Genomic DNA, 21,949 nt, shown 5'->3' with positions numbered 1-21,949 from the left:
GTGATCTCTGACTTCCTGATTGGTAATTCGATCACTCAATTTGATCCCTGGAATCTTTCCAAGACACTTGGAATCAAACGCATCCAATTTCATTTCTTGGTTGATTTTACTTCTATATATCTTATTGTTATTTCGTTTTCTGAAGAACTCATCGAATAAATTACTCTATATCATTTCTTTACAGATATCTAAATTATTACAAGAAATATGCCAACTTACTTAACAAGAAGGCGGATCACGAAGTGACACTTTTCCTCAAGGATGAACATTCAATCGACACCTTTCAAGAGGTTAGTTTCTCTAAGATTCCCAAAACATTTCCTGAGATAAAAGTATTTTAATGGATACGCCTTCTTTATTTTTGTAGGAAACGATACTCGCCCAACAAAATACGAAAAAAAACAACACTTTTATCCTGAAAAAATTTCAAGAAAACATTTTATTGTTTTTTTTCTTTGTTTTTTTTTGTTTTTTTTTGTAGTATTATATGTCGGGAAAAACATACTAAAAGTTTACCAAAAATACGATTACCAAAAATGTGACGTCAAAGAATATGGCCACCAAAGCTATAAAATGTTAAATGCGACTTTCTGTGTCTGTCACGTCTTTGTACATAAAGCGAGTCGCCTTTCAGCATCTATCATATTTTTCATATAAATAACGTAGTAGGTTCAAAGATACATTTATGCATTTATTTTTATATAATTATATTATTTTATATTATAGTATTAGTTATACATCTATTTATTATTTTATACATTTATTTTTTAACGATTGATATTCCATAGGATATTGTTCATCATATTTAGAAGTTCAGCGATTCAATGAAAATACTGCTACTTCTGTTGACCAAAATGTACTCGGTGATACCATAGACGGACTGGATACGGCACTGTTGTTCGTTGCGGACAACGTTGATCATAATATCATCACGTTAGATGGGAGGGAGACTTTCCACGTCATGGGGATGGTAGTTACTGTAACTCCAGGAAGGAAAGTCAGTCGCACTGTTCTCAGACAGAAAACTGCGGACTCGGAGATAGTTGAACAATGCAGAGTTGATGTAGGGGAATACCATTTCACAAAATACACACGCCGAAACATAAAATTCAAGCCCTTGTCATTACTCGACGCTATTGACCATCGGGTTGATGCATTGTGGAAAATGTCCTTACGTTTCAGACAGCCTGCACCGAGCTGGAATGGAATGATGCATATGCTACATAAAGACTGTGATCATCCAGAGTTGTCTTCGGTAATCTTTCTGCCTAATTATTGACATGTATTCCTGAGACAAGTCATGTATCTTCTCCAATTTTGAGTATCTGTGCAACCTTTCTGATAAACACCGGTCTGATGTAGTTGTTACATTCGATCAGCTACTCTACTGGAAAGCGTTAGAAATCAAACATGAGGTGCCTGAAGACAGCCCGGTTCGAGATGTTGTCCTGATGCTTGGGAGATTCCACACGTTGATGAATCTTATGGGTACCATAAAAACGTTGTTGGATGAGGAGAGTGGAATCAAAAAGATCTTGGAATCAATTTTTCGGTGAAAATGCTGTGTAACACATCACGAATGGAAAGGCAGTTCAGCATGCAGTTCGTGCCCATTTTCTCTTTGATCAGCGTCTTACACAACAAGTCACAAAGTACTTTGCGATCATCTCGATTTTGCAGACCTATTGCAAGAACTTGAGCAGTTGTATGCATGGATAATGACAGGGGAAATTGACTTGAATTCGATCATCACTTCTACCTGCCTAAGTGAAATTGTCCACCTCTTGTCCACCAAAAGAAATGAATTATCCACTCACTCTCGCACCAGTAAACTATGGCTGAATTACCAATAGATGGTGGAAATTGCAAGGAAGCTTACCGAGGTCGATCGTACAGGATCCTGGTTTATGCACCTTCATGCTGTAGCCGAATGTTTGCACATTTTTATAGCTGCTGGGGATGGAAACTTTGTGAAGTCGGGCTTACCTTTACCTTCAGTCAATGGCCATTCTGGAACATAATATGCCGTCAGTGTTCAATAGATTTAGGAATGGCTTGCATGTTGTAAGGTGTATTGATCAATACTGGGCAGGCCTGGGTTGCGACATAGTCATTGAGCAAGCTCTGATTCGCTCCTTAAAAACCGATGGACTCGCTAAAGGGAGTGGAATGTCCAAATATCAGAGGGCCTTGTGGACTTTGTCTGTGTCAGTGTTTTCTTCCTACAGTGATATAATGTAGGGTGTCACTCACCAGAGCTTTGTCACCCGTGAACAATACAGCTAGGCAAGGGCCAATGAGATCGTGAAGACCTAGAAAAAATTGCAGATAAACTCAAGACCATTTCACTTTTCTCTGATGAAGTGTCTTTTCGCAACATTATCACCGGTGTTAATGCAAATAGGGTGTGAATGTCGATGGCCTGTTTACCATTGGCAAATAAATAGTGGCAACAATGGAGGATCAATCCATGTTTTCCTTTTCGTACAAGCAGTCTATGAAAGCCAAGACCCTGGTATCTAGTGTAGCAGTTAACATTGCTACGGACAAACAATAGACCCCACTTCTTTGTGTGAAAATGTTTCTTTTGGTATTTCAAAATTTCAACTGCTGATCTTTCCCTTGATGAACTTTCACCCACCATCTCTCTTTGAGCCAAAACATCTGTTACGTAAACAAAATACAACTGATGGCTGCTATAAAAGAACAGAGTTCAGATGACGAAGAACTCAAGGATGTACCAGAAGTAGAACATAACGTTCTTGACAGAGGTTTTCTTTTCCATCGACTGAAGTGGTCAGAAGGAAAGACATATTGTTCAATCGCTGATATCTTTCACAGTAAAGTACCATGTTTAGGCTATGATAGTATTTGATGGTTACATTGGAGGATCAAACACTAAGGACATTATCCATCAGAGATGCCGCCAAAATCAAACAAGTAACAAAGTGAACATTGCTAAAAGAATGAAATTTGTTGGAAAAAAAGGAGGATTTCTTTTCGAATGTGGAAAACAAACAATAAAAGACAGAAATTGACACGCAATACATGAAAAGGGGATGCAGATGTGGAGATTGCTAAGGCAACAGTGTCAATGTCATCCATTAAAGGTACTAATGTCATTAGTTCTGTTACTTCATCACGCTTCAACCAACGATGACAACAAACTTTACTTCTACTCAGATAAAGGAATCCTGCAACAGTATACGACATTAAGTTTATGAAGAAGTTGCTTGGATACGATGTTTGTAGCAGTTTTCTGATTCTGCATGTATTCACAGGCTGCGATACCACTTCTGTGATTTTTGGAATTGGAAAAATTCCATCTACACAAAGTGTTGAAGGAAGATTCTGTCTTAAAAAGCTGTGCTAAGACGTTTTCCACACCTAAGAAAACATAGCTGAGATTGAAAATGCTGGGTGTAAACCGATAGTGGCATTGTTTGGGGGCAAACTTCGAAACAATCTGTCTGCAATAAAGTATTCTAGTCTGCCAAAAAGTTGGTTCAGCCAAAACCTTTGTTACACCCAAACGACTGTCACTAATGTCCTCTGCAATGAAGAATCATGCCCTTTGGATTTACCTCCAAGTGCTACTTTGGATCTACAATGGTGAGGCCATGGACACTACTGAATGAATATGGGAACTGCAGAAAAACGGTCTAGTTCCAATGATGATGGCTACTTTACATGCACCAGAAACACTTCTGAAAACAATTCACTGCAACTGTTCTGGTGGCGGTAGTACAGCTCGATGCACTTGCAAAAGACACAGACTTATCTGTTCACGGATATGTGGACCATGTCAAGAAGGGCATTGTGACAATATGAGTGAGGAAGCAGTGCCTGATGATGAAAATAGTGACTATTGAACTGACACAGTTATTCAGTGATGCGATATGTCTTAAAATGTCCTGTGTATTCTATAATCTTTAGAAATGTACGTCATGACTTCATTGATGACGTTATGACCTCGCCTGTCCATGTAGTTAGTATAAAACTTTATATAAAAATTGTTATATCGACATATATATCGTATGATAATAGTATAGTAATGCAAACTCTTCTATAAGAAATAGCTACAGTTTTGAAATATGGAAACATTGGTCATTTTTAGCGCGACAGCTGTTATCGTTTTATGATGTCATAGTTAGGACCTTTGTGGTGATCAGATTTTGGTAAACTTTTAGTTTGTTTTTCCCCACATATAATAGTAATAAAAAAAAGTCATAAAACGCCTTCTTGGAATTTGTCAAACCGTATTTTCACTGGACTATTTTCATGAAACACCGTGGAACACCAGTGTGCCATAGTTTGTTAAACTCTGATTGAAGAATTCAAATCTTGTTAATTTCCATCAAGTTTATTCGAATTAAAACATTTACAGATAAATGCAGTCACATGAATTTTTAACTGTTTATATTTGTTTGCAATAATTTTTGAAACAATTCGAAACAGATTCGATGAAATATAAAGTCACCTACGCAAAAAAGAAAAATAATATTTCATGTCTTCTATTAATTGTATTATTGTACTTCTATACTAATGGAGATTTGGTATCGGTCTGTTTAAAGCAAAAACTTCTATCAATTACTTCTATCAATTAACATAGTTTATTGTCGTTCAAGGCTCGCTTTGAGTAGAGAATTATATAGTATCTGTTCTGTTGTCATACTCTCAGGCATCATCATCATCATCATCATCATCATCATCATCATCATCATCGCCGTCATTATCTTTGAAAAGTTGATCCCTCTCATTCCACGCGAATTCTTTTAATATTCGACTGTGAACAAATTCTTTATCACTAAGCAAATTGTTTTGATTTATGCGTGAGAGTTAACAAACATTTGCCATTGTGAACGATAAAAAGATTCAACTGAAAGCCATAAACTTTCTTCCAGAAAGGGAACATTCGAAAATGTGTTGATCAGGATAATAATCGGTGCACCAAAATGGCGAACGTTTTGGAACCTTGCTGTTTTGATCGAGTTCAAACTGACCAAATCTATTTCGAAACTATCACGATCAAAGTAACAAAGATGAACATTAAATTTTAAACAATTTTTTGGAAAAAGTCAAAATACATTTTTTAATGCGTTCTTATTTCTTTAAAAATACCTTATTTCATTTTTTTCAACGCGATCAAATTTTTTAGTTTCAACGTGATCAAAAACTTTTTGATTTCAACCTAATCCAAAACTTATTGGTTTCAATGCAATCCAAAATTGGTTTGAACGCGATCAAAAATGTTTTGGTCTCAACGTGATCAAAATGTTTTGGCTTGAACGCGATTAAAAACTTTTTGGTTTGAACGCGATTAAAAACTTTTGGGTTTGAACGCGATCCCAAACTTTTGGTTTCAATGCAATTAAAAATTGGTTTCAATGCAATCAAAAATGTTTTGGTCTTAACGTGATCAAAATCTTTTTGATTTGAACGCGATCCAAAACTTCTGGTTTAAATACAATAAAAACTTTTTGATTTCAATGCAATTAAAATATAACGTGACGAAGACTCCAAACGTCACAGCGGGTACTAGATATAACCCGACGATACCCCAGGGGTTGTTCGCGGGTATATGAGTTCGTTCTCGGTCTTTCCGATCGCGAAACACCTAAGAAAGTTCAACAGTTATTCTGGTCACAACTTTCACAACGTGATAGCTTGGCCTTGATCGTCTTCACAGAGACGAGGTTGGATGGTCGCCTCTGGTTTCCTCAGTCTCTTCTCGAAGAGTTCACGAATGATGTAATCGATCTTCTTGAGTCTAAGACAACGGCACACGCCCGATGCTGTGATTAGGTTAATTCCGTGTACCATCACTCGGACTTAAGGTTAGCTCTTGCTGGTGAAGGCACATTACTCCGTACAGCAATTAACAAAAAATGCCAATGGAAGATGTTGATAAGTTTCTATAGCTACTGGGTATATTAACAGGTAACTATCTAATTACAAAGTCTATTATAATACAATGGTACAAAAAATTTGAATATATATATATATATATATATATATATATATATATATATATATATATATATATATATATATATATATATATATATATATATATATATATAAAGTGAAGCCCACTATTAATTTGTTTGTAAACAAGCTGATGGTTAGAGCACTATTGCGACGGGCGGGTGTGGATTTAATACACACTCGAGGAGAAATATTTACGGCACTAATTCGTGGCCTGATGGTGAGAGATGTCGACTGTTGTAGGTTCGATCCACGGCTGGGGAAAGGTGTATGTCTAGCCGCACTGATGAGTTGTGATACAACGAAACAGTACTGTATGTGGATGACATAATATGTGGATAATATATATATATATATATATATATATATATATATATATATATATATATATATATATATATATATATATATATATATATAGGTGTTTGAAATCGTGACGCCAAAAGTAGTTTATCTTTAACTTGTGTAAGACGCTGATCAACGAGAAGATGGCCGCGAACTACATGCTGAATTGCTTTTCCATTCATGATGTGCTGCACAGCATTTTCACCGAAAAATTGTTTCCAAGAAATACCCTTTTCATGTATCGTAAATATTTGATAGTGGTGGCACAATCAACAGTCACAAACAAGTTAGTTCGTCCTTTCTTTCTTTTTTTAATACTGTCGCCATCAGATCACTTATACGATTGTAAGGGTGGGCTTCTGTCAACGATACGCATCAATGTTATGAATTGTTTTTAGTAGCAGGGAGATTTTCACGAGCAACGAATCTATTTTCGTGTAAGAACCATAACATGACAGGGGTACTCAACCAGGGGTCTTGCGGCTTGCTAGGAGAAGAGATCATGTGCGATACTAAAAAATCGGCATACGGCTCAGCGGACAGGGGCTTATTCCAGACTCCCTTCTGTCGAGACTTGTCTAATCTTTGAAATCCATTCTCTAAATTTCTCTCAACTGTTCAAAATCGCTCGTGCATAAGCTTATATAAGGGAGTGACGGGTTGGGGACTGGACCTCTCAGGTCCATTCTAATCAATAAGTGATCGCTGCATCATATCGCCTTCTTTTCTAATTGGTCCAGAACCAACCGTACATAATCGCTCGAGGAGGTAATTTTCAATCGAGGTATTTCTCATACCGAGAAGAACTGTGGAAGATGACCTAAGGGTCGGGTACTGCTGTCAGTCGTAGCATAAACTATGTTTCACTACCATTCTCTCGAAATACATAATTTTATTTGTAAAACAATATTAGTATTAATATATTATTATCCATCTCAAATCCACTAATTGAAGCTACTTTTCGTTGTTTTGGGTTGCTTCATTGAGCAAACAAATGGAGTCAGCACAGCAATCAAAAATTGCCCGGGATTATTTATACAATAAAAGCTCTAACTTAGCTCTATTATAACCATTATCAATGTAAAATTCAACCACTATAGGTGGTTGAGTCACAAAATCTTTTTGATTGCAACGTAACAAAAAAAGTTTATATTTAAATGATCCAAAACTTTTGGTTTAAACACGATCCAAAACTTTTGGTTTAAACACGATCCAAAACTTTTTGGTTTCAACGCGATCCAAAACTTTTGATTTCATAGAATCACATTCGACTGCGATTCAGATTGTAATTTTTTCATTAGAAATAATCTTGATATTTGTTTCCTTACTATTTCACAGCAAATTGATAGTTACCAACAATTACAAGATGAGATTGCCTTGTTGTACGTGACGGTCCCGCTCAGTATGTTTTGTTTGGATTGCACTGAATTGAACGAGGATTTGTACAATCGAAGCAACGATTTGAAACAGCGTCTCATCATATTCATGGTCGACGAAAACAGGAGGCTAAACAGAAGGTAAACAATAAAAAAAGAAACTATTAACTTCAATTAAGTCTTAGTGTTATGCGAGGGATGTCCTAAAAGTAATGCCCTCTATTTCTTATAACGCCTGAATGGGTCAGAGGCTATTGCAAATTGCATTATCATAGTGACTGATCTTATGCATTCATGACCGGAAAGCTTCATCTCTCTGTTGCAGATATTGACGGTGTGAGATTCTAAGAAAGCAACGAATGTCGTGGACGTGTGTCAGAAGCAGAGATGCATAATTGAATTCCTGACAAAAGTGCATCGAGAATGGTGGTGAACATATAGAAAAATAAATTCTGGAGCACAAAACGTCGCTCGTTTTAATGGTGCCACTCCTGTTTTCATAGATCTTCAACTTATTTGAGTTAAAATATTATGAGCCTTTACTTTTGGAACGACCCTCATGACCTGAAATGTTTCATCTCTCTGTTACCGATGTTGATGGTATGAGACTCTAAGAAAGTAACTCCTATTATGGTTGTGCATAAAAGTAGAGTTAAAAAATAGGAGACTTTACTTTTGTAACGACCCTCCTATGACAAAGCACACTCCGAACGCCCATGCACAGCTATTGTTCATCGCTGGCAAAAGTGCATTAAGAATGGTGGTGGCTATGTAGAAAAATAAATTCTGGAACACAAAAGGTCGCTCGTTTTAATGGCATCACACCCATCTTCGTAGCTCTTCAATTTTTTTAATTAAAAAATTGAATACTTTACTTTTGAAATGATCCTCGCATCTTTAACGCCACTCAATTAAGAATGAATCTTCGTCAGACAAACAGTAAGATAAGTAAAAAGATAAAATTTAAACCAATATTCTTTGCATTTTCAATGAAATCTAATAAAATTGAATTGGACTTTCTGATGAGTTCTCTTCAATGCGGTGCTGCTGTAGCTTTTTGACATTTATGATTTACCCCCCCCCCCCGCCCCAATTTAAAATACTACATATATAATCATGATATGCCAATGTGATATCCTTAGAAGATCAAATTACCGAAATCTTGTTCATAAATTAAACAAAATTGAACCTACTATGAATTTAAGAGTGATTTGAGTTACTTTGAAGGAAACTTATTTCCATTTATTAATGAATTGTAGCATAATTATGGTTGTATCAAAATTAAAGCGAAATCATTTAAGTAGCTGCTATGCAACTTCTATTTCTACTACGAATTCGTTTACAAAGATCAAATAAACACCAAATCACTTTTGATCCATATTTTTTTCAAACTGAAAGTCTATAGTAGATCAATTTATAAACGTTATCTATTTACAATCCTAAAAATAATCTAGTCTTATGATAAGTTAAAAGTCTTAACCCAATTTTTGTTTTACTATTATTTCACACCAAACAAGGCACAGTGTCACTTGGACATAAGGGGCTACTATTTGGGACCAAATAATTGCATTTTTTGTAAACTGTTTTTATTGGTATTTACCTGGTTAAAATAGTTACTAAGGGGTCAAAAAAGGGGTTAAAATTGAAATAAATTAGAACTTGCCAAGCATAAGTGGACTTAAACTGCGCTTCTACAAATGCGCATATATATATATATATATATATATATATATATATATATATATATATATATATATATGTATACCTTTTTACATTAATATTAGTTTATTTTTAACTATTTAAAACCTAACTGACGATGGCCACGCAGTAACGTCTCAAACTGAAACGCTACAAATTTTGCTTTCGGTTTCAATTTTAATTCTAGCTGATGGCATCTTTTTCCTTTTTACTTTTGAAATTATGACCATATTTTGGCCACAATATCATATGAAATAATTGATAAAGAGTTGACTCTATAATAATATATTTTAAACCTGAATAAATTAAAATATCATATTCAAGCGTATTTTACGACCGGCAACGTAATTTTGCCTCTATGTCTATAATTTACAAAACTTATATATGTAAATCAGAACCTCATCTACGTATATGGCTGTGCTATTTTTGTCTGAAAAGAGTTGTGGGGTTTCTAATTGTCAATAGAATTGGTTGCTTAGAATGGATAATCATATATTTGTTTTACACAGACATTAAAATAAATTTATTTATTTATTTTCAATTTTCTTATTATTCTGTTCTAGTTAGGATGGGACATCCTACTGGATGCCACATATTCACCCACTATTTCATACATTTCAACCGAGAGATCTTTTAAAAATTCTAAGCAAGTGCAAGAGATATACAAACAATTGCACTTAAGTGTAATTGTTTGTATATCTCTTGCACTTGGTTTACTAGGTATATTTGCCAGGTAGTTTTTGAAATTCTTTTTCGTGAATCCGTTTTTTTTCTACAATAACTGGAATGATAGCGATTCTCCTAAAATTCCAGTTTCTTTTTATGTTGTACGTTAGACTTTTTTTTTATTTCTTTATCTTTTATATCTTAGTCCTTTTTTACTTAGCATCGTTGAGGACACTGACTTCTACTAAAGTTGCTTCTTTTTTTTCAGTATCTGCAAACGCTACGATGAAATAAGCGATAAAATCAGTCTTATTCCTTCGACCACAAAAGAACTTGTAGAAACCCAAGCGTTCCTTACAGAGGTCAGAATTATACTTTTTTTTTTCTTTTCTTTCTATTATTTTACTTTTGCGTTTCTAAAGAAATTAACAGATTAATCGATACTTATTCAGATAGGCACTTATGGTGGTATTTAAAATTAAAGAAAGTACAGAAATGTTTGCATGATGTATGTACCAGTCACGGGACGAAGATGAAAATTTTCAAAAATCACGTAATTTCATCAAGTAGTTTTATTATTTTATTCAAAAAAATCAAAGGTTAATGTTTCAATAAGGGTTAAAAAACGAATCGATGGACAAGGGCAGAGAACCCTAATGCACGTGGAAACTATCAAAATAATCATTGATTACCTCCCCTTATTATGGTCTCTAAAAAAACATGACATCGTCTGTCACTTATTAGTAAAAAACACGGCAAATTTATTTTCCATGAATAAAAAAAACTACTTGATCAATTTTTGTGATTTTTGGAATATAAAATCTTCATTCGGCAACAAGTAGGTACAACATAAAAAAGTTTTTTTCTACATTTTGTTTATTATGTTTAAGTGCCTATCTCAATAAGCACCGATTAAAAAAAAATGTATACAGTTTTGAACATTTTATCATCGAAAAAAAAAATAATTATCATCGAAAAAAAAAAATAACTGCTATATTACTATATAGCAGTTATTATTATTATTTTTTTTTTTCGATGATAAACTATTTTATGTTTCTCAGGGTCATGTGGCGCAGTGGTTAGAATCTTAGATATTGGCTGGACAATGCGGATAAAATTATTTATGTTATAATAGGAAAGCATTTTAGAAAACAAACAATAATTTAAAAAGGTTTTCCGTCTACAGTCTGACGTAATATTATGTAGACGTGGACTTTTTTTTTTTTTGACGGGACGTATTTTTTATTTATTTGGATTATAATTTATTGAATATTTAAATATATAATCATCATAATTATTGACAATGAAAATAAAAATTGAATGAATTATAATATCTATTAGTTCATCAAATATTCAAAATCTGAATCCGGTTCTGGATATGACCTTAAACTATACCCGATGGTGAGGCCCTAGCTTGTGGGCTTTGGGGAGTATGGAGCCATCCCTCAATTGCCATTGCTCCCAGGTTCACTCTGACCCGGAGTGGTAGTACCTGTTAGGGTCCCAACTATAGGTTAAATAAAAACTGACTTGAAAAAACAAATATATCCTATTAAAAAAGTTTTCATAAAAATTACTGGATTTGGCATTAAATAACCTGAAAAGGGTTGATATGCCGTAAAATAAAAACAACCAACCAACAAACACTGAATCAATATAAAGAATAAAAAAATTATTTTAATTCCGTGTTTGAATATTTGATAGATTAATAAATATGGTATATTATATATATGTGTGTAAAATTAATAATCATTTATAGTTATTAGCCCCTTTAAGAATATTAAAGTTGAGCACTGTATGGGAAAGTAAAAAACAAACAGAACAATTAACTAACCTTATGCAACGCTCACGATTTCCGCTCGTTTGAACCGACGTGTTTTTTTACTAATGTGCGCGCATTTGACATTTATAGGTGTTAAATTTCCCTTAATTCTCATGGCAATTGTTAGTAGCCCGGAGGTAACGTCTTAACAAATTTTGTAGATGGGGGTCAAATCAGTAGTAATTGCCATTTCTTGCACTGATGAATGCAAACGAAATCACAGTCAAAATAACTGGCATGTATTTCTGAAGACATGGCTGTTCATATGACAAGTTGAATGAAAATTCTATTTTCCATAGTTCATATCGTGAGAATGATGGAAATAAGTGGTTAACGAGACAGATTAATAACCTGGGCATGCAAAGTTCGAGTCTAGTTCGTTCCCACAAAAGCACTTTCACTAAGACAATCGTCACGTGGTTCCTCCCATAAGTACTCAATTTCTCTTTTTGAAAGAATTCTGATCATAAAGATATCGGGGAAACCAATGCCAACGATAGGATTATCTGATTAATAAGATATGAATGAAGGAGTCCAGATAGAGTTTTATGAGAATCAATTTCCTATGCCAAATAAAGCTCAATATTCAATAATAAAAAATTGCAATAGAGCCTTTTATTATCCATAAAATTTGACTTTTATATTTTTTTATATTTTCAAATTTATGTATTTCATTTACTAATGTTTATTTTCTGATGAAAAGAGTCTAGCGTTGAAAATTCATGAATTAAGAATTTTTCATTTTTATTATTTCTTGTTTGAATTTGATGGATCAATAGATATTGTAATTTACTCAACTTCATCCTCATCATTTATTTTTCCTATTTCTTTAATTGCTTTAATATATTGAGGTTTTGATTATCTTAACAGGTTCCAATTTTAAAGATAATATTTATTATATACATATTAGTAATGGAACGATTCCAATATTTTTCCTGATTCCGATACAATTAATGATTCCATACTAAATTTCCGATTCTTTATAAATTTCTAAATATTTAACTATAAAATGGTTATTTTCTCCCGATTACCGTAAAAACACATCTTAAATGTGCATATATTTTCTCAAACGTAAAAACACATTTGTGAGGGGGTGATCTATAATTTTTTAGTTTTACTGGAAGTCTAAATCAATAAATATTTATTTTTTATTATTACTACAAGCAGTGGAAGATTTTGTTTAAAACAAAATCAAGTAAAAACAAACTATAATTAAAGGAATCGTTTTTGGAATTGAAATATAGGCACAAATTTTCCCAATTCCAATACCCCAGAAAGTTCCAATTTTTCCAATTCCCATAAATCGCCTTAACACTAATCTATCTATCTATCTATCTATCTATCTATCTATCTATCTATCTATCTGAATTTGAAAATATGTTTGCTCGTATAAGCATCTTGGAATAAAATGAAAACTATAAAATAAACGGACAAACTGTTTTTAAAAACATACTAAGATTTTTTGTTCTTATTTATTTATTTAAAAATATTTATATACTTGAAAAAAGAAAAGAAATCAGTGGTAGGCTCAATATTTAATAAGCAAACGTTTAAAAAGATTTTAACTTTAAAAAAAATTGTAATAGAGCAATAAATAAAGCTTTTTTAGATTATTTTTTTTCTAAGTATTATGAAATTTTATCTAGCTTTTATTGTCTCTATAGATGAGTGGGGCGTTCAAATCGTGACTTGGATTTGGTTCATGTATGCTTTGAATTTTCTTCAGAAACATGTGTAAGATTTTTTCTCTGACACATTAAATTACAGTATAATATTAGATTGAGAAAAAGTTCTTGCAGAATTTTTATTTTTAATTTCAAATGATGTATTTTCAAATAAGTTTTCGTTACTTTGAATATCATTTTAAAAAACGTTTTTGCGTTCTATCTAATCGTTTAAATTAAAATCGTTTTAAAACAATTATGTTTTCTTATCAGAACGTATAATACAAGATGGAAAAAAAGCAAATTCACACAATTTTCTTATTTCAATTCAAGCTAGGCCAAAAACTGCTGAAACAGCTCGTGATATCAAATGAAGCGTTTGGCCCAGGAACCACTACTGAATGCACAGCACAATAGTGGTTTAAGAAATTGTATGGAGACGACGAGTCTAGAAGTTGATGAGTGTATTGATCGGCTATCGGATGTTGACAACAATCAATTAAGAGCCTTAGTAAAAGCCAGTCCATGCACAACTGTTCGAAAACTTGCTTCTGAATTAGATGTAATATATAAGACGATTTCCAACCACTTGAGAGATATTGGAAAGACAAAAATACTTGATAAATGGGTGCCTCACGAATTGAACGACAACCAAAAGAAAACTATTATGAAGTGTTATCTTCCTTTATTTTACACAACAAGAACGACCCGTTTCTAAACCGGGTTGTAACTTACGATGAAAAGTGGGTTCTTTATGAAAACCGGTGACGCTCAGTTCAGTGGTTAGATACCGATAAAACTCCACGATGCTTCCTGAAGCCAGAGTTGCACCAAAACAAAGTCATACTAAGTGTTTGATGGTCTGCGGCTGGTCTCATCCATTACTGTTTTTTTTTTTTTTGAATGCAGGTTAAACTATTACGGCAGAGAAATACTGTCAACAAATGGATGAAATGCATCAGAAACTTTGACAACACACACCCAGCATTAGTCGACAGAAAAGCCCAATTCTCCTCCACGACAATGCCTGCCCGCACATTGCTAAGTCAAAGTTGAATGAATTGGGCTATGAAACTCTTTCTCATCCGCCATACTCTCCAGACCTCCCACCTCCCGTTGTGTCAAAAATTTGAAAAAAAAAAAAAAAAAAAAATGTGTCAATATTGATAGATCGCTAGTAGCAATTTTTAGTTTTTCTATGAGATTATTTTGAACTAGAAAGCCCTCTGGAAATTCCACATAATGAGAAATATATTTAATAAAAGAATATGTTTTTATAAAGATAATATTTTTTAGATAGCACAAAAAATTAGTTTTTTAAACAAAAACAAAATAATAGCACGCAGCAAATATTAATAATTCTATGAAAATAGTGTCAATTTTATTTTAAATATAAAACTGACCAAAATGAGATAAAGTAATAAGTACTAATTAATACTCAGAAAGTAATGTTGTGCTACATAGTTCAATACAAATAATAAATCACATCGTAACAGACAATCTTTAATTTACTCCTTCAGTCTAACACCTCTTAGCAGACAATGCCCTTTTTCTTTCCAATGTTGCCTTTTTTACATAATGTTTCACTAGCATCTTTCTTTGGTGAAGAACTGCCGCCCATGGAAATTAAGTTCCTTTCTCACACTATTACAACAATGATCATACATTATTACAATGATATTCGAAAATGAGGTTACATCAAAGGCAGATCACTCTTTTGTTCAGGATTATCAGATTGAACTTTGTAAAGCCAGATTTTATGAATTTGGCCTTTTTTGAAGCAGTTTGGCCTTGAAGTTTTTTCAAGGCGTAACGTATGGACTAACTAAGGAAGGAATAAGCAGAATATTATTTCGAATCGTTTATTGAAACAAAGGGATTAATTTTATTATTTAATAATCATTTGTTATTTATTTTTTTTACTTTTTAGTCAATGGAAGTGACAGTCTACAAGTTATTGCATGAAATCAGAGAAGCTGGTGAACGACTCATGTTTCTCTTGGATTACACACTCTTTACAAGTAAGCTAACGTTTTATTCCTGCCTCTTTCACTTATGAAATTAAAGTATTAAAAAATGCTTGAGTGTGTAAACCAACCCACATAACCAGGTGACGCTAACCACAAATAAAATAGCTCGTTGTTCAAAACAAGTAGGAATATAAAATGCAACATCTATTATATAAATCTCACCTGTCTGTTTAAATGTATGTATGTATGTATGTATGTATCTATGTATGTATGCACACGGTATATTTGTGTGTGTGTGTGTGTGTGTGTGTGTATATGTGTATTGGGGTGGAGAGGGCTCCCGTAAGCCATGGTGAAGGCAACCTTTCTAGGAGAAGCAAATCTCTGATTCAAAAAACCATAAAGCGGAAGACCAGTACCCGCATTAAGCTGGTCTGCAGTTTAATTTGTTGCTGGCTATCTTGCTTTTGCTTGTTGCTGGATCTCAACATTTTGAACCGAGAGAGAGACTTAGCTGTCGTACAAAGCTAAGACTCTGTAACATCATCTTTGTATAGATACTCCCTCAGGTATTTGGGCTCATGGATTTTAAATGTCTGAGAGAGTGGCACTCGTCTGACAAGACGTTGCAATCATCATATATGTATGTATGTATGTATGTATGTATGTTTCTTTGTTTGTATGTTTGCCAAAAACTTTCGACAGAAGGGACGGATTTTATCGAGATCTGTATCAGGCGGCAAGGACATCACGTTTTTTTTTATGTTCTTTTCCTCCTTCGCGGTACCGGTTTGAGCCTGCCTGTCTGATATCACTTTCTTTTTCTTTTGCTTAACACACACCTCCAAACACCTAAGCAATGCCGGGCACCCAGGCTAGTATTGAAATAAATCGAAAATAACTGAAACTGTCAGGGTAGATATAAGAAAAGAAATCCTATAATCTGGTCTGCCCTTCCGTCCCATAAATCAAAGGGGTCTTTGTAGAGGGCTTGAAGTACCGAGATATTAAGATAGTGACAAAAGATGAATTGCAAACTTTGAAAGTGGCATAGCAGAAAGTTTTAATTAGTCCAAAATCTGGCTTCATGCAAGTACAGAATATGTAAGACAGGCATGTTATACGTATGAGAGTTCCTAGTGAGTAATCTAATTTATAAAAATCACTATGTCTGTCTGTCTGTCTCCAGACTGGGTGCTCATTTTAGATTAAATTAATATAGAAAAGTGATCCCCCACTTTTAAAAATGATAATTTCTTCATATCTTGTAAACTACTCGTTTCTTAGAATTTTAAACGTTATTTTCGTTTTTCAGCACGCTCGAAAACCTACAATAGAGGTAATTTTAAAGGATTTTTTTGAGGGTGGAAAGATTCTGCACCTTTATTGAAACATTTTATGGCTATAAAAATGTGCCAAAAATAGACTCTGGATGATGGATGATCCTCTTAATGTGCGACCGTAAGGACAAATGTCACATAGCCCACTATACAAATGAGGTCATTAGCTTTCCATCATACCATTCATTTGTTAAATTCTGATCAATAGTCGCTGAGATTTGGAACTTATAAAATTGCCAAAAAAGGTACTCTCTCTCTCTCTCTCTCTCTCTCTCTCTATATATATATATATATATATATATATATATATATATATATATATATATGAAAATTGGCAGGTTTTTTGAAAATTATAATACTATTCTATGGCTAAAATTTTATAACAATTGGTAAAAAAGAACCTAAATTGTCAAACCAATAAATATGCCCAAATTTGCCTACATTTGTATATATAGTGTCCTGCAAGTCAACTTCAGTTTTGCTGCTTTGGTTGTCTCCCCTGTGGCTTTGCCTGCCCACTAATATATTTGTACATTATTATTAGTTTATTTTTAGCTATTTCATACCCGACTAATGAAGACCATACAGTAACATCTTAGGCTGGAACGCTACAAATATTTCCTTCGGTTTCAGTTTCAATTCTAACTGATGGTATTCAAGTCATATTTTTTTTTTGAAATCACGAGTATATATTGGGTACGATATCATATAAATAATCGATAGATAATTGACTCTATACTAATATATAGGAAATCTGGATATATTTTTGTTTACGATTATCAAGAAACTTGCAAATCTATTCTCTCAGTTGTACCATTAGGATTTATCATATGGTTAGTAGGCAGATTATTGGTATGTAGATGTTTGTGATAATTGCCTCCTGGTATTATTGGCTCACAAGGAGCGTTCACACAGGTCATAAAGGATTTCTCCTTGAAAATAGCCTGTGGTGTCCTCTGGAAGCTGAGTGACAACAAGTTTCCCCAGTTTTTTAGTGCTCTCCACCTCTTCTGATAACATTTGTAAATAGATTTGAATTATCTCAACAGCCGCCTACAATAGATCTCTTGCTAGCAGAAGCCATTGGTCTCCACTGGAATTTGAGTGGCAATAAGCCTCCCCAATGTCCCAGTTCTTTTTGCACTTGTCCAGTGGAGGTCTGGTCAATGCTGTCTCCATGATCTTTCCATCATCCTTGACCCTTCTCGGCTATTTGGCATCATTCTTTTGTGGGGGGGGGGGAGGCGGTGATTGGGTAATGCGAGGGTATGTTGAAGAGGATAGAGGAGGAATAGAGAACTTATAGATATGTATCTTCTATGTTCTTGGTTCCATATAACGCTTCTTCATGTTTTGTTTCTACAGCAGTTCGTCTAGTCCGCGCATCTAGCTCATGTGTATTAGTCCCTGCATTCAAGGGTTTTCTTAATATTTCAGCTGTTTTCATTATTGTTGTTCATTGTATCTTTCCAGTCATTCCTCTGATTCCATTTTCTCCCATTCTTTTTTCAAAGTTTTTCAGAATTGTTCCTAGTGCTCCTACTATTATAGGTACTATCTTGATTTGTTTTATCATCCATATCCCCTTCAGTTCTCTCAGAACTCTGTGTATTTGTTCTGTTTCTCCTTTTCTTTGATATTTGTCCTGTAGTCACCTGGAACAGCAAAGTCTACGATTTGACAGGACTTTTCTTTCTTGTTAATCATTACAACATCTGGTCTTCTTGCTTGAATGGGTTTCATCCGTTTGTATGTCCATGTCCCATAGGACTTTGTGATTCTCGTTTTCAGTTACTGTTGCTGGCTTATATTTGTACCATTTGTTTGCGCGTTCGAGATGCAGTTGTTTGCACAATTCCCAGTTTACTACCCTTCCGACTTGGTCGTGCTTGTTCTTGTATTCCTTTTGGGCTAGTTTGTTACATTCACTCACTATATGGTTTATCGTTTTGTCTCTTTGTCCACAGAGTCTGCATTTGCTGTTTTCTTGTGTTTTGTCGATCTTTTCTTTGATGTGGTTGGTTCTTATTGAGTTATCCTGTGTTGCCGTTATTAGAGATTCAGTTTCTCTGTTTACATGTCCTTTTCTCATCCATGTATAAGTGTTTTTGTTATTCTCATCTTTTGTCATCTTTACGAATCTTTTGTGTAGTTGTTTTTCCTCCCATTTTTCTTTTCTTGTCTTATCCTTTATCTCTCTGTTTTCTTAGTTGTTTTTTTCTGCCATAATTATCCTTTTAGTGTTTTGCAATTTTCTAGTTCTTTTTTGGCGTCATTCACACAGTCTTCTATACAAACCAGTCCTCTCCCGTCATCTTTCCTTTTCACATAGATTCAGTTAACATCATGCTTCGGGTGTAGTGTGTTGTGCATGGTCATGAGTTTCCTGGTCTTCTGATCGAGCTGTCCCAGTTCTTCTTTTGTCCACCTTATGAACGGCCCAGAGTGTCTTACTAATAAGTGTTTATTATTATTATTATTATTATTATTATTATTATTATTATTATTATTATTATTTCCCTCACTATAAGTTCTCACACAAGTCATCATCAGAGATTGTTCACTGACAACAACCGGTGGTATTCCATGGGTCTGGATAACAAGTCTTCACAGATTACCAATACTCTCCATCTCTTTCAATTACCTTTGCAAATTAATTTGTGTTATCGCAACAGTTGTTTATCATTGACTTCTCATTGGCAATGACCATTGGTCTTCACTGGAATTTGAGTGTCAATAAGCTTCCTCAAGGTCCTAATCTCCTTTGGATCCATCCAGAAGAGGTCTGATTAGTGCTTTCACTCCTTAGTCTTTCCATCTTCCTTAACCCTTCAACTACTTGGTGTGGTGCCAGCCGATGCCGGTACTATATTTCTATGGGATGGGTGAGTAGTCAACTTACAATTTTACCATTTTGTAATTTCAGTTGTCTTAGTTGCATTTTTATATGACCGCTTAGTGTTTGTCACTCATGTAGATAAAATTCTTCATTCGAGTATTTTCCTTAAAATTTCAGCTGTTTTCAGCACTATTGTCCGTTGCTTTATTATTATTATTATTATCATTATTATTCCATAGTAGTCTCAACCTTTGGATGATTTTAGTTGAATTTTTTTTTAATATCAAATCAATTCCTTTGACTTTAGACATTCAAGCTGGATTTACACTATTGCTGTTCCTAACAGGCAAGCTTTTTGTAAAATTGGAAAAGAAATTGTCTTGTCAATCTGATTAAGCCATTTATGATGGCTTATTTTATGGTCCGTTTCATTATTATTGGCTCATAAGGAGCTTTCACACAGGTCATCAAAGATCTCACTGAATACAGCCTGTGATATTCCCTGGAAGCTGAGTGACAACAAGTCTCCCCAGATTTTCCAGTACTCTCCACTTCCTTCGATAACATTTGCAAATAAATTTGCATTATCGCAATAGCTGATTGAAATTGTCGGACTGACTTCCTCATCTTGGTTGTTGTAGTCACAACGTTTCGGCCGTTTTGCCCTCCAGCCTTCATCAGGGAACCGTTTGTTAGGATTCTCGAACCCAACCCTTTATTATTTTTATTATTATTACGGGGTACCGTGTTCGGACTCCAGCTAGGCTCTGGGACATAGTTGCTGATTCTCTGTTTTGAATGTTACTTTTCACTGCCTTCGTTCAGGATTGAACTCAGCACCTTTGGGTAACTGTAAACTTTGATACAACGTCTAGGACCACTCGTCATTAGGACACTAGGACAATTCTTAGTTGTTTTTTGTTAATGTTAAACCTATGTTGTTATTGTTAAACCTATGTTGTTATTCAAGGTTTTCTCTCTCTATCAGAGGTGTCCAAATTGCATTCAGCTCTATGCTTGGTTTGCTCAGTAGGTTGTTATGTCCGAGCATGTGAGCTGTTTCTTTAAGTTTTCTCACTTTCCAGTGGGTCTCTCTGTTTATTATTTTTACTTCATCAATAAAAACATCTCATCTCAAAAATACAGACAATTACTATCGCAACAGCTGCTTGCCATTGATTTCTCGTTGGCAGTGGCCATTACTCTTTACTAGAATTTAAGTGGCAATAAGCCTCCTCAAGGTCCCAGTTCTCTTCGCACTTATACAGTGGAGGTCTGGTCAGTGCTCACTCCTCAGTCTTTCCTTCCTCTTTGATTACTTGGCTATTCGGTCTCAGTCTTTTTGGGGAGGCAGTGATGTAGTAATGGGGGATGGAGGTAGGGTTAGAGAACTTATAGGTATGCAGTTTCAATGTTCTTGGTTCCATGCAGTGCTTCATGTTTTGTCTCTGTAGCAGTTTGCCTGGTCTGCATTTATGGTTCTTGTGTGTTAGTCTCCACATCCAAGGGTTTTCCTTAATATTTCAGCTGTTTTCATTATTGTTGTTTGTTGTATTTTCCCAGTCATTCCTCTGATTTTAATTTCTTCCATTCTTTTTTCAAAGTTTTTCAGGATTATTGCTCCTACTATTACAGGTATTATTTTGATTTTCTTCATCTTCCATATCCCTTTCAGCTCTCTGGCTAGATCTGTGCTTTTGCTGCATTTCTCCTTTTCTTTGATATTCACCCTGTGGTCAGCTGGAATAGCAAAGTCTATGATTTAACAGGACTTTTCTTTCTTGTTAATTATTATGACATCTGGTCTTCTTGCTTGGATGGGTTTATCAGTTTGTATGTCCATGTCCCATAGAACTTTGTGATTCTCGTTTTCAGTTACTATTGCTGGCCTATATTTGCACCATTTGTTTGCGCGTTCGAGATGCATTTGTTTGCATAATTCCCAGTGGACTGGTCTTCCCACATGGTCGTGTTTGTTCTTGTATTCCTTTTGGGCCAGTTTGCTGCATTCGCTTACTATATGGTTTATCGTTATGAATCTGCCATGTAGTTGTTTTTCCTCTTATTTATCTCTGTTTTCTGTTTTGTCGATTTTCTTAGTGTCCTTCACTGCCATGATTATCCTTGTTGTGTTCTGCGTTATGTATTTTTCAATTTCTTTCTTTGTGTCATGCACACACTCTTCTATATAAACTAGTCCTCTCCTGCCTTCTTTTCTTTTCACATAGAGTCAGTCAACAT

At 34.5% G+C, this 21,949-nt stretch overlaps 1 protein-coding gene across 1 annotated transcript in view; it reads left to right on the top strand.

Moving 5' to 3' along the window:
- Window positions 1-21,949, top strand: part of LOC145293101 (dynein axonemal heavy chain 3-like) — a 404,365-nt gene that overhangs the window by 63,982 nt on the left and 318,434 nt on the right. Inside the window, exons 13-16 of the mRNA XM_080139477.1 lie at window positions 185-290; window positions 7,672-7,850; window positions 10,342-10,435; window positions 15,490-15,580. Of these exons, the coding sequence (XP_079995603.1) occupies window positions 185-290; window positions 7,672-7,850; window positions 10,342-10,435; window positions 15,490-15,580 (470 nt within the window). The remainder of the gene's footprint in view (window positions 1-184; window positions 291-7,671; window positions 7,851-10,341; window positions 10,436-15,489; window positions 15,581-21,949) is intronic.

This window comes from Euprymna scolopes, chromosome 14, assembly GCF_053919585.1.
Source record: "Euprymna scolopes isolate OS-2025 chromosome 14, ASM5391958v1, whole genome shotgun sequence".
Taxonomy (NCBI): domain Eukaryota; kingdom Metazoa; phylum Mollusca; class Cephalopoda; order Sepiida; family Sepiolidae; genus Euprymna; species Euprymna scolopes.
This window is presented reverse-complemented; position numbering and strand designations above follow the sequence as displayed.